At 38.5% G+C, this 14,100-nt stretch overlaps 1 protein-coding gene across 1 annotated transcript; it reads left to right on the top strand.

Annotated features, from left to right (window-relative positions):
* Window positions 1-878: 878 nt before the first annotated feature.
* Window positions 879-13,870, top strand: fz3 (frizzled 3). Its single transcript, XM_017145709.3, has 2 exons — window positions 879-1,283; window positions 12,211-13,870. Exons 1-2 carry the CDS (start codon window positions 1,077-1,079, stop codon window positions 13,729-13,731), a joined length of 1,728 nt encoding a protein of 575 aa, XP_017001198.2. The 5' UTR covers window positions 879-1,076; the 3' UTR covers window positions 13,732-13,870.
* The last annotated feature ends 230 nt before the right edge of the window (window positions 13,871-14,100 follow it).

Genomic DNA, 14,100 nt, shown 5'->3' with positions numbered 1-14,100 from the left:
ACTAAAATTAAAGTTTAAGAACCAACATTTAATATTGTTTTTATTACTTTTTATTTCTTCCTGTGCACCTACTGTTTAGGTCGAGCCGATCGACTCTCCAGCTTGTATGGCACGACAGTCGTTTGAGGAGCTCACCTGCCGGCCACTGATTCTTCTCAGATAAAACGCTTCAATCTCCATAATTTATCCATGTGTGGGTTCCCCAGTCCGGATAAAAACTATATTAACATTAAAATCGACCAAATTTAAGGACCATTACTCTTTAATTTTCAAAAAAACAAAGCAAGAACGAAAGTGGCTTTCCAAGCACAGGGCTTACATCATGTTTCGCCACTGCCCTCATTAAGGAGTCCATCTATTTCTTTCAAAGTTTTATTTTTTTCCTATGGGGTGGCTTAAAAATCGGTACATTTATTTGTCTTCATTACGCATTGAAAGGAACTAATTGTGCAAACATATAGCCGTCCAACATGTTACAAGCCACACACAAAAAAAAAGTATGCAAAAACACAAATTTATTTGTTAAAATTGCACTTCTTTGCAATCATCGGTGTCAAGCATTCTTAGAAATAGGCTTCTGAAAAAAAAACAAAATAATAAAAAAAATGTTATATAGTATTAATTTGCTTAAGCAATAAAACAACAACTTATTGGGAAATCTCGTTTACAGTTTTTAAGAATTTTAATTGTGAAATTCTATTTCATGACCCAAAAAATAAAACACCAATTTACTTGCAAATTTTTGAATATTGTGAAGTAATGTTTCTATGATCATTTTGCACATATTTTTTTTGTGTGCAGCATTCGAACAAGTTCGAGGCAATATGAGCGGACAAAACTCAACGACCAGCGACCGATATCGGCAGTTTGTAGAAAAATCCAAAGAATACCGGTCGCGAGCGGTTTCTGTGTGCGGTTTATTGAGAATCTAGAGAAATACGTAATTTACTAGAAATCATAATAATCAAAAAACAATCTGAACTTTTAAGTGCTCGCGAGTTTAGTTTAAGCCAGAAACCATCTGGAATTTTGAAAAATGATTCCGTGAAACCAATTTACTATTAAAGTGTGTCAAAATGTACGCCAGCCTGATCCTGCTCGCTATTTTGGCCGTGGCTATGACCTCGGCCAGCAATCCTGGGCACAATGGCCAAGTGGCAGCCGGCTCGAATGGATTACAGTGCCAGCCGATCGCCGTTTCCGCCTGTCAAGGTCTTGGCTACAACATGACCGCATTGCCAAACCTGGCGGGGCACACCAATCAGCTGGAGGCAGAGCTTCAGGTAAGCTGCTCACATATATAATGCTGTGAGCCAAAGAGCAGACCTGTCCCGGCTCTCAGCGATCCCACGTTGTCGATAAGCCAGGCTTTTGTGTGGCCCATAAAAATAATTCTCATCGCTTACGTGCCAAAAACAAAACACTACAACAGCGCCTAAAAAGTAAAAAACCACAGGCAGTTAATTACGTTTAGAATACTATAAAACACAATTTCAGATGCTTACCAGTATTTTTGAGCATTTTAAACTGCTTCTAAAATAAAGAAATCACATTTTGTTTTAATGAATTAAATAAATATTAAACTTTCACTTAAACACCTATCCAAAGTACTGCAAGTAATCACAGCAAAACAAAACAATAGCAGCAAAATCACATACTCTAGCTAAAATTTCGAAATGGTGAATGACGAATACGTGGGGCTTATGGGTTTTATGGAGGGGCTGGTGAAGGGGGGAAATTCGGAGAGCGGCAGCACTTCAAAGTGGGGATCATTCGCCCCTCAGTCTCACCAACCCCATCCACCGCCCACACTCTATTCCCACTGTTTGCTTTTGCCTTTTCAGTTTTTACTTAAGCTTCGGCGATGTTAGATAAACATAAAGCCATGGAGAGATAAAAAAGTTAATAACTAACAAATATTAGAAACCACACCAAACATTTAAGACATTTTGGGACTTTTGCGGGTTTTTTTTAGATAAATATTCATATTTGAATGGACTTATTATTTTGAATTTGTTGTTGTTAAAGGCTCTTTAAAAAGCCAGAGCATTACGAAAGTTGGAATCTAAAATGTATAAAATGTTGTGAATAGTAGCGGCCGTTTCCTATTTTCGAATGTCTTCCGTTCCTCTGTTTTTATGTTTTTCAGTATCTTTCGAAGGTTTCATTTCCATTAGCAACGCTCTGGGGAACCAGACGAAGCGGCACAAAGAAGGCAGCCCGATTTGAGAGCAATGTATCTAGATAAGAGTGAAAACACGACTGTCTGATAAACACCATTGCACTATTACTACAAAGAAGAAGTCAAAGAGCGATATTTAATTGATTTTCAGTTAATGGATAATTGTTCCAAAATATATGGAATGCTATAGTCGGCGCTATAGTTTCATGTCTTTCTCAAAGCTTTGTTTAGGGATTCCTAGAATGCTTTATTAATTTACATTTTCCAGCACTTATAGTTTTATTAAATTCCTTATATACTTTTTTGGTAAATAGTATTCAAATGTTAAAGCAAGTCTTTATTTCTTTCTAAAATCGGTGATTGCATATTCGAATAAGCTGCGACTTAAACTCGTTCCATAATTTACCGTGAAAATGGTCCATGAAAATCGCTGAGTAGCCGCAGAGTGCGTGAAAATGGGCCGCCGAGGAAAAGTCGGCGGAATGGTCAGGGCATTTAGTGGACAACTCGAAAAGACCCACCGAAGATAAGCGATGGTGCCGGCAAAAAAGAGAGAAAAGAAAAAATGGGCGAGAAGAAAGAGCTGCCGCTTGCGGGAAATATTTACCATGCCTGCCGGCAAACACTGAGACAAAATTATAAATACATTTTTATTTTAGTTAAAGTACCTAATCTTATATTTAAGTTATTAAAGTTGTTATTAGTTTTATTAACATATGTTGTGAAAATTCTCCTAATATTTTGTAAACAAAAAGTCAGGACTGCGTTTGCTGCTATTAACCAAAATATTTGTACAAATTTTATACATTTTTTTGTGTGTAGCTCAGATAGAAGCTGTATCTGTTCTTTTGTACCTGTGTGCACCGTCGCACTATGGGGAATTTGACCACTTTTTTTGGCCAAAACCCATTTTTTTAAAGTCGTTAAACTAAAATTGTGTTTTCTAGAATACTTTAACGGAAGACCAATCTTCAATGTTACGTTTCAGGAATTTCGATAGAGGCCGCCTCTGCTAACTTACAGCTGTTAGATCAGCTGCTGTATGTTGCATTTTCACGCCTCAGAAATTTGACGCAATGCTGAGACTATTTAATTGCTAAAAATAAGAGTCTTAAATCAATTTAAGTGGAGTTTTTTGAATTAATTCAAGGGAGGGTAGTGTGCACTAAGTATTTGTGTGATTAAACAATCTAAATTAATCGTGGTTTTCTTGTAATCGATTATTTTTGTGACCGGTCTAACATGAATATTTTTAAAGAAAACCAATTTTTAAATAGAGATACAAAGCGAGTCCAGCGGAGTCCATCCATCAAACCTTAGGGAATTAAAGAGTAAGGAATTCTCTTTAAAATTAATGTAGTCAGAAAATTCACTTTTTTCGATTCTTGGAGAAATTTAGTTTTTTAGATCATAACCTCAAATTTTGCAATTGCCCCTTTGTTTGCACTGTGGAAGAAAGATATCAATAGACATACATTTGAAATGTCTTCTAAAGTAAGGCAAAAACCCTTATCGCTACCATTTGACAATAAAAGCGGACTTAGGAGGTTGTAAAAAGAAAAATAAAGCTATAACTGTATCAAAAAATGAAAGAAATGGCATGTAAACTCTGAGAATTTTCGGTTCTATGAAACTAAAAGAAATATTCTTCCGATTTTAACACAATTTTCTGTGTGGTTTTAATACTGTATTAAAACAGTACTTATCAAGTTTTATGCATTTATCTCTAAAAATAGCAAAGTTGATCTGATCATTCCTATGGCAGCTATATGATATAGTTGTCTGATCCGAAAGATATTCATGCAGAATATGCGTTGTGATAAATAATAACGATTGCTAAAGTTTTACTTTGATATCTTTAAAATTGATGGAGTTATTAATATTGGCCAAAAAAAGTGGTCAAATTCCCCATAGTGCGTCGGGTCCATTAACACCTTTCGTTTGGACTTCGGTTTCCTTTGAGCGTATCTTGCATTTCATGCCCATGCCCGCTTTTGGATAAAAAAGGCAAATGTCGATGGCGATGACGCGATGTTGTTGATTTCGATGCTAAGTGCAGACAATGGGTAAGACATGCTCAGTGTTTCTTGACCAAATCTTGATATTTAGCTATTTTTCAAGGGTCTTAAAGTATCGTTTGCCATGTTCGTAAATATTAGCTTTACATTTTTGTAATATTTGTTTAACTTATTGGTGTAAAAAATGTCAAATGCTAAATTGCATACATAGAAAACATAAAAATAACACTTCATATATATATTCCGATTGCCGAAATTGGTCCCTGACTAATTTTTTTTATCTCAAATTTTCCGGCATCACTGGCAGATACAGTAGGCAGGCCCATAGACTTTTAAACTGGCCACAGCTTTGGATATTCTCTCTTTATTTTCTTTTGGTTTGGATTTTATTTGGTTGTATTTTTTGGACGTTAGCGGAGCGCGTTGCCGCCTTCTTTGTTATTGTGGCGCTGAAAAGAAAAATAAAATAAAGTGCATTGTCTGGTCTGGGACTTTTCATCCATGGTTTTATCGTTTTTCTCTGTTTCTTACACCACCTAACTTTTGCAGTATATTTACTCTAATATAATATTGTCCGTTTGAAAACGGCCCTGACTAGACTTCTGTACCCGATAGCTCTTTTGCTGTTTTGTAGTTAATCAAACAAAACTGCCTCATAGGTTCTCAAACTTCAAATTAGTATATCTCAAGAACGGCTTAGTAGAACAACGTGCAACTTTACACGTTTTTAAATGTGTACTGGGGAAGTTAGAAAATAATTTTCTAAAATTTTTTGTTGTCCAATAAGTATGAATTTTAATTATTTGAAATTTTGTATCACGGTTTTGACTGTCTTCTTCATCCTATAAAAAAAAAAAACTTAACTATCCAAGATTGTCCATCTCATAACCAACTTAATTTACCCGAAGAAACATTTTTGTTCCTTTTCATCATTTCCAAGATATATATTTTTTTATGCGAATTTAGAAAAACCCTATTTATATTTCCAATGAGTACAATTCTTACATGTTTAAGCTGAAAGTTTGCACAACTCAATCACTCACTGATATTATGCACATATATTAATATCATAATTTTACCACCGTCCCTTCATATAGCTGTCATACAAATCGATGGATTTTCTTAATATTAGGAAGGTAGGCTTTGAAAAAAATTTTTGTTTCAGATTGTAACTTTAATTTAATTTATAGAAATGGAAAATCTACTAAAAAAAAATAGTTGTAGTTTCCGCTTTCCCGTGTCATTTTCAAGATTGAAAGTTGGAAAAAACAATAAAAGTGCATTTCTCCTCAGGTTATTACTTATCGTATGTCGTTTATCTCTATGCTTTCCTATTCTGTGAGTGGGCGTTGTCAAGTGCCGACAAAAAACCCGAGTGCTCGTCAAGCGACAATTACACGAAAATTAATTAAAAGTGCGTCTCTCTAGGTTTGTGTTCAATAGATAACCATCAAGGGACTGCATGCAGCTTTTATTTAGATAACTCTATAAACAAAGTTGGTATTTACAGGTACTTACAGAGAGATAGCCCTAAATTTGTCAAATTTGTTTCCACCCCATAATTCGATGCAACGAAGCGATTTTGATTCTATAAGGTATATATGTACGATCTAGCCACGTACATTTAAATTTGTGCATGTTCAATTCTAACAGGTACAATTTTTAACATTTGCTCATATGTGGAATGTGGCCTGGGCTTTTCACGATTGTTATTACAAAAATTCATAATTCACATATAGTGAAGACAATATAGACATATAGTGAAGACAATCTGAGCCGGCGTTTTATGTTAAGTAATTGTAAACATTTGAGCAAGGGAATTAGCCGGCAAACGAAAGTCCAAAAGCCAAGCAGATCTCTAAAAAAAATAAATAAAACTTCACACAACGCCGCTACCAAATAGATGGCTGCCATAAACAACAACTGCGACAGCGACGATGGCGACAATAAAATTGTTTGATTTTGAAAATCAGAACCCATTATGAATGCTCAGCAACCAGTTCCCCATGAAAGAGGGCTCCAAAGGGGGTTTTTAGTACCGAGAATTCTGTGGGAATGCCGTGAAACTTATTTTTTATGACAATTGCCTGCGACTTATCGCTCTCTAAAAGGCCCGTATCAGACTGCAATACTTTGCATTAGGCAGGGCAAAGTACATATATCGAACCGATTCCACACTATCAATATCTCGTCGCATTTGATAAAAGAAAGTGCTGCAAAAAGCCAGGCAACGCAGTTGTCACTTTAAAAGCCAATTAAATATTAAAAAAAATTTGGTTAAAATTGCCTTTCCTTCAGGTTTGTTTTGTATTGAATCGTGCAGAATTTAAACATTATAACTCCAAAGACCCATTGTTTTCCAGCTTGGGTGTCATTTGGGGTTTATAAAATTCCGCAACTATCATAATATCAAATTTCCATTTTCAACTCCGTTCCCCCGATAAATAAAAACAACTAATGTGTTTGCATTTGACTGGCAAGCTGAAGAAAATGTGGCACCAGCTGAATTAATCCGTCGGAGGTTTCTGATAAGATGGGTTACTTCCCTTATCAGTACGCAAAGGCCAAACACTAGTTTGTTGTTGCTATTCCTGCTACCAGGCTTACGTTCCCAAGAAAAAGATAACATTAAAGTGGACGCAAGACGGGAGAAGGCACTGTTTACATTATAATTATAGCAAAAGACACAAAAGCATGAGAAACCCATCAGGGCAGCTTTTAAAGCGACTTAAAGCTGATAATGTCAAACAAAAATACAAAAAAAACCTACTGCTTTTGTTTGTTATTTTGTTTACAACAACTAACTTTGAAGTCCAGCGAAAACTTTTTTTGGACAAAAACAATTAAATAACAATGTGTTATTTTTAAAAAGCATTTGAATTCACTTAAACAGTTAAAAAAAAAAATTATTTCATTTTAATAACAATCCTTAAAATAAATATTTTAATATTTTATGCGCATATTCTTTTGCCATGCTAGCAGATCTAAAATGTCAACGCTTGAATATATGGTACCAAATTTATTTCTGTGTAAAGACCTTTTCGCTGGAATTTTTCTCTTTGACCACAATCCGTCTCCATAATGATGGTAAGGCAGTTGCAATTTTGACGAAACCGAAACTGGACAACGCATAAAAACCCAAGAGAATCATACAAAAAATACAAAAATTTAAAAAACTGAAAACAATTAGATCATTCCTTTGCGGCAGTTGCTTCTTTTTACCTTTTTCCCCGGCTGCTGGCACACACGCAAGAAATGCAGGAACGATTTTCAAATGCCTTCCCAGTGGAGAAAGAGGCGAAAGATGAGGAGGAGGCTCCCTGAAATGTCGGAGTCACAGAGAGGATGAAAAGAATTTCTGAGCAAAATTCATCGAAATTTTAATTCGCATCCTTAGATACGCTTTGTTTTATTTTTTAAATATTATTTATTATTGATTAGCAAAGTAGAAAAGAATGAAACGTGGTGTAAGCTTTTTACGGATTGTATAACTAGATTTTTACTTTAATTTACTTTAGCTTACTTACTTAAAAATAATTTTCGGTTTTCATATACATTTTTAGAGCATTGTTTTCGAAAAAATTAAAAAAAAGTAATAAATATTTGTTGTGTTATGATGCTCAGGAACTTAGAAGCAGGGTATCGAAAAGATAGCAACAAAAAAGTAACGAGAGAGTGAGAGAGAAAATAAGCGCAGCATCAGCAGGTTTGTGTCTTAAGTCTTTTGTTTGGCCCTCGTGCATCAGGGGCAGGATGTTGAAGATGACGGTAAGATGTTGATGTTGTTGTTATGGCCGCTGTTATACTCAATTGTTGTTGTTGTCGCTCGAAATTACATGGCAATTAAGTTAATTGACCCGCGCGCCTGCGCACGCGTTAATAGCTCTTACCGACACCCATCTCGATGATCTCTTTCCCTGAATTTAAATAAAAAGCAAAAGAAACATGAAATAAAAACAGCTGGCATAATTTCCATTGTAAGTTGCGAGTTTAAGCGGCAAACGGCAGCTCTTTTTAAAAATGTCAGAACCGCAGACGGTGGCACATACCTTCCTTCCTTGCCCCAAAGCCCATGGCGCGGCCTGTCAGGTCCAACGATCTCCTCCAGGAGCAGTCGAAGTATCTCTAGCCACGAACCGGACAAACATGTCCCAATTGTACTGCCAACATATACTGTGTTTATTACTGTGTTTATACGATGCCGAATTCACGCTATCATTTCACGCTTTCGGCCGATTCGTGCTTGTATAAACGCCATTTCGTGAATTCGGCTACACACGAAAGTTGACTATGATTTCAGCCCAAAAGCGTGATTTGATGATATGCAATCTGGTAACTCTGTAAAAAATGATTGACGTTGCCAGATCGCTAGAAATTGAAGGCCTTTTATAGGCCATTTCTCTAATCAGTGGTATTAAAAATTATATATTTTTACCGGGCCGGCATCCCTATCAGCTGAGAGTGAATAAAAGCATGAATTCTCGGCTGTCGTATAAACAGGGGCAATTTCTATATCGCGCTTTCAAGAAATCGTGATTGCTATCGTATAAACATAGTATATACGATGCCGAATTCACGCTATCATTTCACGCTTTCGGCCGATTCGTGCTTGTATAAACGATATTTCGTGAATTCGGCAACACACGAAAGTTGACTATGATTTCAGCCCAGAAGCGTGATTTCGTGATAAGCAATCTGGTAACTCTGTAAAAAATGATCGACGTTGCCAGATCGCTAGAAATTGATGGCCTTTTATAGGCTATTTCTGTAATCAGTGGTATTAACAATTATATATTTTTACCGGTCCGGCATCCCTATCAGCTGAGAGTGAATAAAAGCATGAATTCTCGGCTGTCGTATAAACAGGGGCAATTTCTATATCGCGCTTTCAAGAAATCGTGATTGCTATCGTATAAACATAGTAATAGTCGCAGATCCACAGAGATCTTTGTGCCTTTGAGTGCCGGTGCCTGCATATCGCTGACGCAGATTATGTTGTATGTCAGGGGATAAAAACAGCGAATATTAATTTTATATTAAAAAAAAAAATTTGCAATTTGTAATTAATTATTTATATGAAAAAAGAGTCTTTGGGCGTCTTAAAAATGTTATTACTTACTCCTCTTCGAATTATAATCTGATGCTAATGGTATGCCCTTTGGTGTTCAGAAGACGGTTCAGAACCATGCTGAGGTGCTCTTTTGTGCATTCCGCTCGACCAAGTTTGCCTTTGAATGACAATCCTCGCCAGTCAAAATGTCAATTAATTGTAAGACGACAGTCGTTAGTCGTTGACATCAGTCGACAGCTCTGGCAGCGGTTGGCGGTACTTGAAAAAGTCGGCCAACTTGACTAGTCAGTTGAATTTAGCCATTTAGCCGATTTGTATCTTTTGGATGTGGTCTTATCTACGCTAGGGCTTATTACGATTTTTTAACCACCGCAAATAATTATATTCAGCATGAGCTCGTTAAACATCGCCCTAAGATTTTTTAAAGAATTTTTATTCTAGAAATGCTAGCTACAAAAAGCGGCAGCTGTGATCACCGCTCGCTAAGAGCAAGCGCTGTCGTAGCAAATAAAATCAATTGACTTTGAAGTTGTGCCGCCTGAAAGACTGGTTCGCAGTTACCCAGCTGAACAGCTGTCAAATCGCATCTGAGACCGCTCAAGTCCGAAAGATGCCAAACGGCAACTGAATAAAATGAAGCGCAAATCAAATAAAGTGCCACAAAGCTTGACAGGCAAATACACGTAACATCAGAGGCAACAATTTTTTTAGCAGCTCAGACGGCTTGATATACGCTTTTGAAACACACAAAATTAAATTCTCTTAATTTCTCCCTGTGCATGTGTCTTTGCTTTGTTATGCCTGTAATTCCCTTCGAAAAAAAACCATATTCAGTCTCAAAGTACCGCTGAGCATTCTCCCTTTGTTTTGTTTCTGTGACTACCATTGATTTTATTTGTTGGATCAGAATCATTAATCAAAATCGAGAAATCATTAGGTTTGCATTTAGGCTGTGAGGTGTCAACTTTGTTATTGTGGTTGCTGTTCTGTAATTAAATTATGAAAAAAGAGCGAAAAAGGGGTATCACATTTTATTTTCGGTTTCAAAATGTGTTAAACATGGTAAGAAAAAAGGCAAATAAAAACGAATAAAGAAACAACCAGAAGGAGAAGATAAAGAAAAACCCAAAAAGCGAAACGAAACGTGGTTTTTAAGTTTTTTAAAGTAAATTAAGCAGAACGACAAAGCAAAAACTTATTTCATGATTTCTTAAAATTTGACCAAAGATCGAATTTATTACATGTGGCAAATATATGATTTGATCTCTGATTTGATTCATATAGATTATGAAAATAACTATACTTTTTGTTCTTCAGTTTTTTCCTTGAAAAATAAACTTGTTAAGCTATATCTCATGAAAATATATGATTTGATCTCTGATTTTATTCATATAGATTATGAAAATAACTATACTTTTTGTTCTTCAGTTTTTTCCTCGAAAAATAAACTTGTTAAGCTATACACGTTTTAGATCTTAAGTCATGTTTGCAATGTCTTAAAAAATGGTTTAAAGATGTTAAATTATTGGAATTTCGATCCACATTTGTAGTCACCTGTTTTGCCTTTTTCTCTTCCTTTACCTCGTCAGACCGTCTCTTTCGCTCCGAATGTAACTCTCTCTTACTTCGACTTGTGGGCCTAAGGCAGATCTATTAGGCTGATTACCTTTCGTTTTTTTGTTGCCTCGCCTGGCTTTCGGCCAAGACGATGATGCGGTTCACTCGCCGACTGCATCATTAAATTATTATTGCGGGCAGTTATTTTCCAGAGAGCTGCAAAAGCTACACAAATTGGAAATCGCGTGTCTAATGCTCCATTTGAAATGGCCGCCGGTTCTTGCTGCCGGCCTTCTTCTCCTTCTTTCGCTCCCTTCTTCTGATTTTTTGTTGTATTTTTGGCTTGGCCTAATGTGGCTTAATTATACAAAAACAATATTGTTTGCCAGCAAACAAAAGCCGACGAGCCGGCTGACATCCATGCCAAAAGTCCCCTGGTGATCTGTTGATCGGCTTTCAAAAGCAAACGGAGATTCCTTTTCCTGAGAAAACGTTTCTCGATAATTTGATGCAGCTTTTTTGCTCCCCAGATCTCTTACGTTTCTTTTACGTTGGGTCCTGGTTTTTTTTCCTGCCGCGCTGACTTGTCTAAAATTCCACAAACTCATAAATGTGGATGCGTCTGGTTCGTCATCGTCATCAATGTTGGCATTTCTCGTTGGCATTGGACAGAAGTGAACACTGTAAAAAATGTATCTTCAGGAGCCCAAATTCACAAATCCGAAAAATGTATTCTACAACTTTAAAAAATTAAAAAAAAATTGTTTATAATTATTAAGCACTTTAGTCTAGTCTAGTTAGTTTGCCAAGACGACCACTTAAATAATGTTTACTAACAACTTGTTTTCAAAATCGATTCACCAAAGGCGCCATATCCAAGCCGAGCATCATTAACAGAAAAATACATAATTTTGCAATTTTAGCTTATTTAATATCAGACATTAGCTAGTGTGAACAAACTACAATTGTGCAAATGGAAAACATTTGTTCAATTAGCCTTTTTTACTGCTAGCGTGTCGGCAAAAAAACAAGGAATAACAGATTTAGTTCGATTTTAATTAGACGATATTATAGACAATTGGCTACAGCATTGTTTAGAATCGTAATTCTTCCCTATTTTCTTTATGTTATTTATTCCACTGTTTCTGTTTTTATTTAAAAAATTTGATCTTTTAAATAAAAGTCACTTGTTAAATAACACACCCTTTGACTCAATTCAAGTGGAAAAATTATTAAAAACTAAAAAAAAGAAATAAAAAAAATAACAAAAATGGAAAAACCCGGTCTATTAGTGAAAATTTAGCCTAATTTAAGTAATCTAGTTAATTAAGCAATGTTTTAGGATGTACATTTCTAATTTTTCCTTTGCTTATTTTTTTCAGATTGCCAAACTGGTGCCACTAATAGAATCCGGTTGCTCGCGACGCGCCCGTTTTTTGCTCTGCTCGTCGCTATTTCCGCTCTGCACGCCAGATGTGCCACGCCCCGTCACCGCCTGCAAATCGCTGTGCGAAACGGTAAGGGACGAGTGCACGGAGACGGCCCCGCCGGAACTGATGGATCTGTGGCCCTCGTTCCTCAACTGCAACGTTCTGCCGCAGCCGGAGAAGCACGAGCTGTGCATGCAGATTCCCCAGAAGGCAGCTGTTCCACTTGGAACGCCCTCCACCGGCTCACCGGTCGCGGAAGATCACCCGCTGACTTACCGCTTCTGGAAGAGCGGAGCACCACCACTGGCTCCTGGGATGGGCAGTGTCCTGTGCCCGCACAACTTCAGCGGCAGTCCCTTCAACCCGCTGGAGTGTGTTCCCCAGTGCCAGCGGGACGCCTTCCACACGAGTGCCCAGAAGAAGATGTCAGAAACCCTGATCCTGGGCCTCTCGGCCGTCTGCTTCGTCCTCACCCTGTTCGCCCTGGTCACCTTCTGGGCGGAGCCCACCCGCTTTGGCTACCCGGAGAGGCCGGTGCTCTTCCTGTGCCTGTGCTACAACCTGTTCAGCGTGGGCTACCTGGAGCGCGTCGTGTTCCACAACCAGGCAAGGATGCAGGAAGTCCAGGTGCCGGGACGTCTGGAGGGGTCGGCGCCGTGTCAACTGACGCCTCCTTGCCTGGCCTCCTACATGGCCACCTCCTATCTGAGTCTGTGCGCCGCCAGCTGGTGGCTGATATTCGCCCTCTGCTTCTATCTGTCCTCCCACAAGAAGTGGTCCAGTGAGGCGCTGGAGAAGAGATCCGGCCTGTTTCACGTCTTAGTTTGGGTGCCTTCACTGGCCCCGCCCATTGCCGCCCTGCTGCTGGAGAAGGTGCGTCCGAGTGAGCTGACCGGGATCTGCCATGCGCCGGGTTTCGTGGAGCTGCCCGCCTTGGTGCTCCTCCTCCTGGGACTCTACTTCACCCTGAAGGCCTCCCGCTCGCTGCTCTCCCTGCAGCAGCAGCTGCAACCCACCCTGGCCCACCACCGTTTCGGGCAGATCAGGAAGCGTTTCGTGATCTTCTCCCTGCTCTACTTCGCACCCACAGCCGCCGGCGTGGTGGCGGGTCTTTGCGAGCGGTACGCGTACTCGGTGCCCAGCTGCTCCACCCCCGAGGATTGCCTTTCACCCAACCCGCTGAGTGCCTGGCCGGCCTTGGTGAGGATATTCCTGCAGCTGGTGGGCGGAACCCTGACGGGATTGTGGGTGTGGTCGCGCAAGACCTGCGAGAGCTACAGGAATCGTTTGGGGCCCAGCGGTACGCCTGCCTCAACGATAATTAACCAAAGCAAAACGGCCGGGGCTCTGCCCAAAAAGCATCTGTATTCGAGTGGAAAGTCCATGCTGCCCAGCAGGGGAATCACTCCATTATATGCCGGCATTAGTTTCCACAATGTCCCCGTCTACAGTCCAAATCAATCGGTAGTTTAGGCTTAGCAGAATTCCCTAATTTAGGTACATCGCCTCATTATTGTATATAGAAATTCATCCAGAATTATAGAAGGCTTTAAGCTCTGATCTAAGTACATGTACCATTGTACGTTTAGTTTGTAAGACTCGAAAATTAACAAGAAAGGAAGCTAGCTTCGGCCAGCCGAAGCTTATATACCCTTGCAGATCATTCCTATTAATTAACAACTCGCAAAAATGTTCAATTTTCTAATATTTCTCATTAATTTTCCGATCGTTCCTATGGCAGCTATATGATATAGTCGTCCGATTTTGATCCAATTAAAATTGAAATTCGGAAATATTTAAAAAGAGTCATATCCTAGAGTAGAAGATAATACAATAAAAACC

Source organism: Drosophila takahashii, chromosome 2R (genome assembly GCF_030179915.1).
Source record: "Drosophila takahashii strain IR98-3 E-12201 chromosome 2R, DtakHiC1v2, whole genome shotgun sequence".
NCBI lineage: Eukaryota > Metazoa > Arthropoda > Insecta > Diptera > Drosophilidae > Drosophila > Drosophila takahashii.
The sequence above is the reverse complement of the archived record's forward strand: the minus strand, read 5'-3'. Positions and strand labels throughout refer to the sequence as shown.

Excerpts from the sequence above, each read along its gene's own strand:
- fz3 (XM_017145709.3), top strand. The coding sequence starts at position 1,077 with ATGTACGCCAGCCTGATCCTGCTCGCTATTTTGGCCGTGGCTATGACC. Across the intron at positions 1,284-12,210 it reads AGCTGGAGGCAGAGCTTCAG|ATTGCCAAACTGGTGCCACT; the intron begins GTAAGCTGCTCA and ends TATTTTTTTCAG.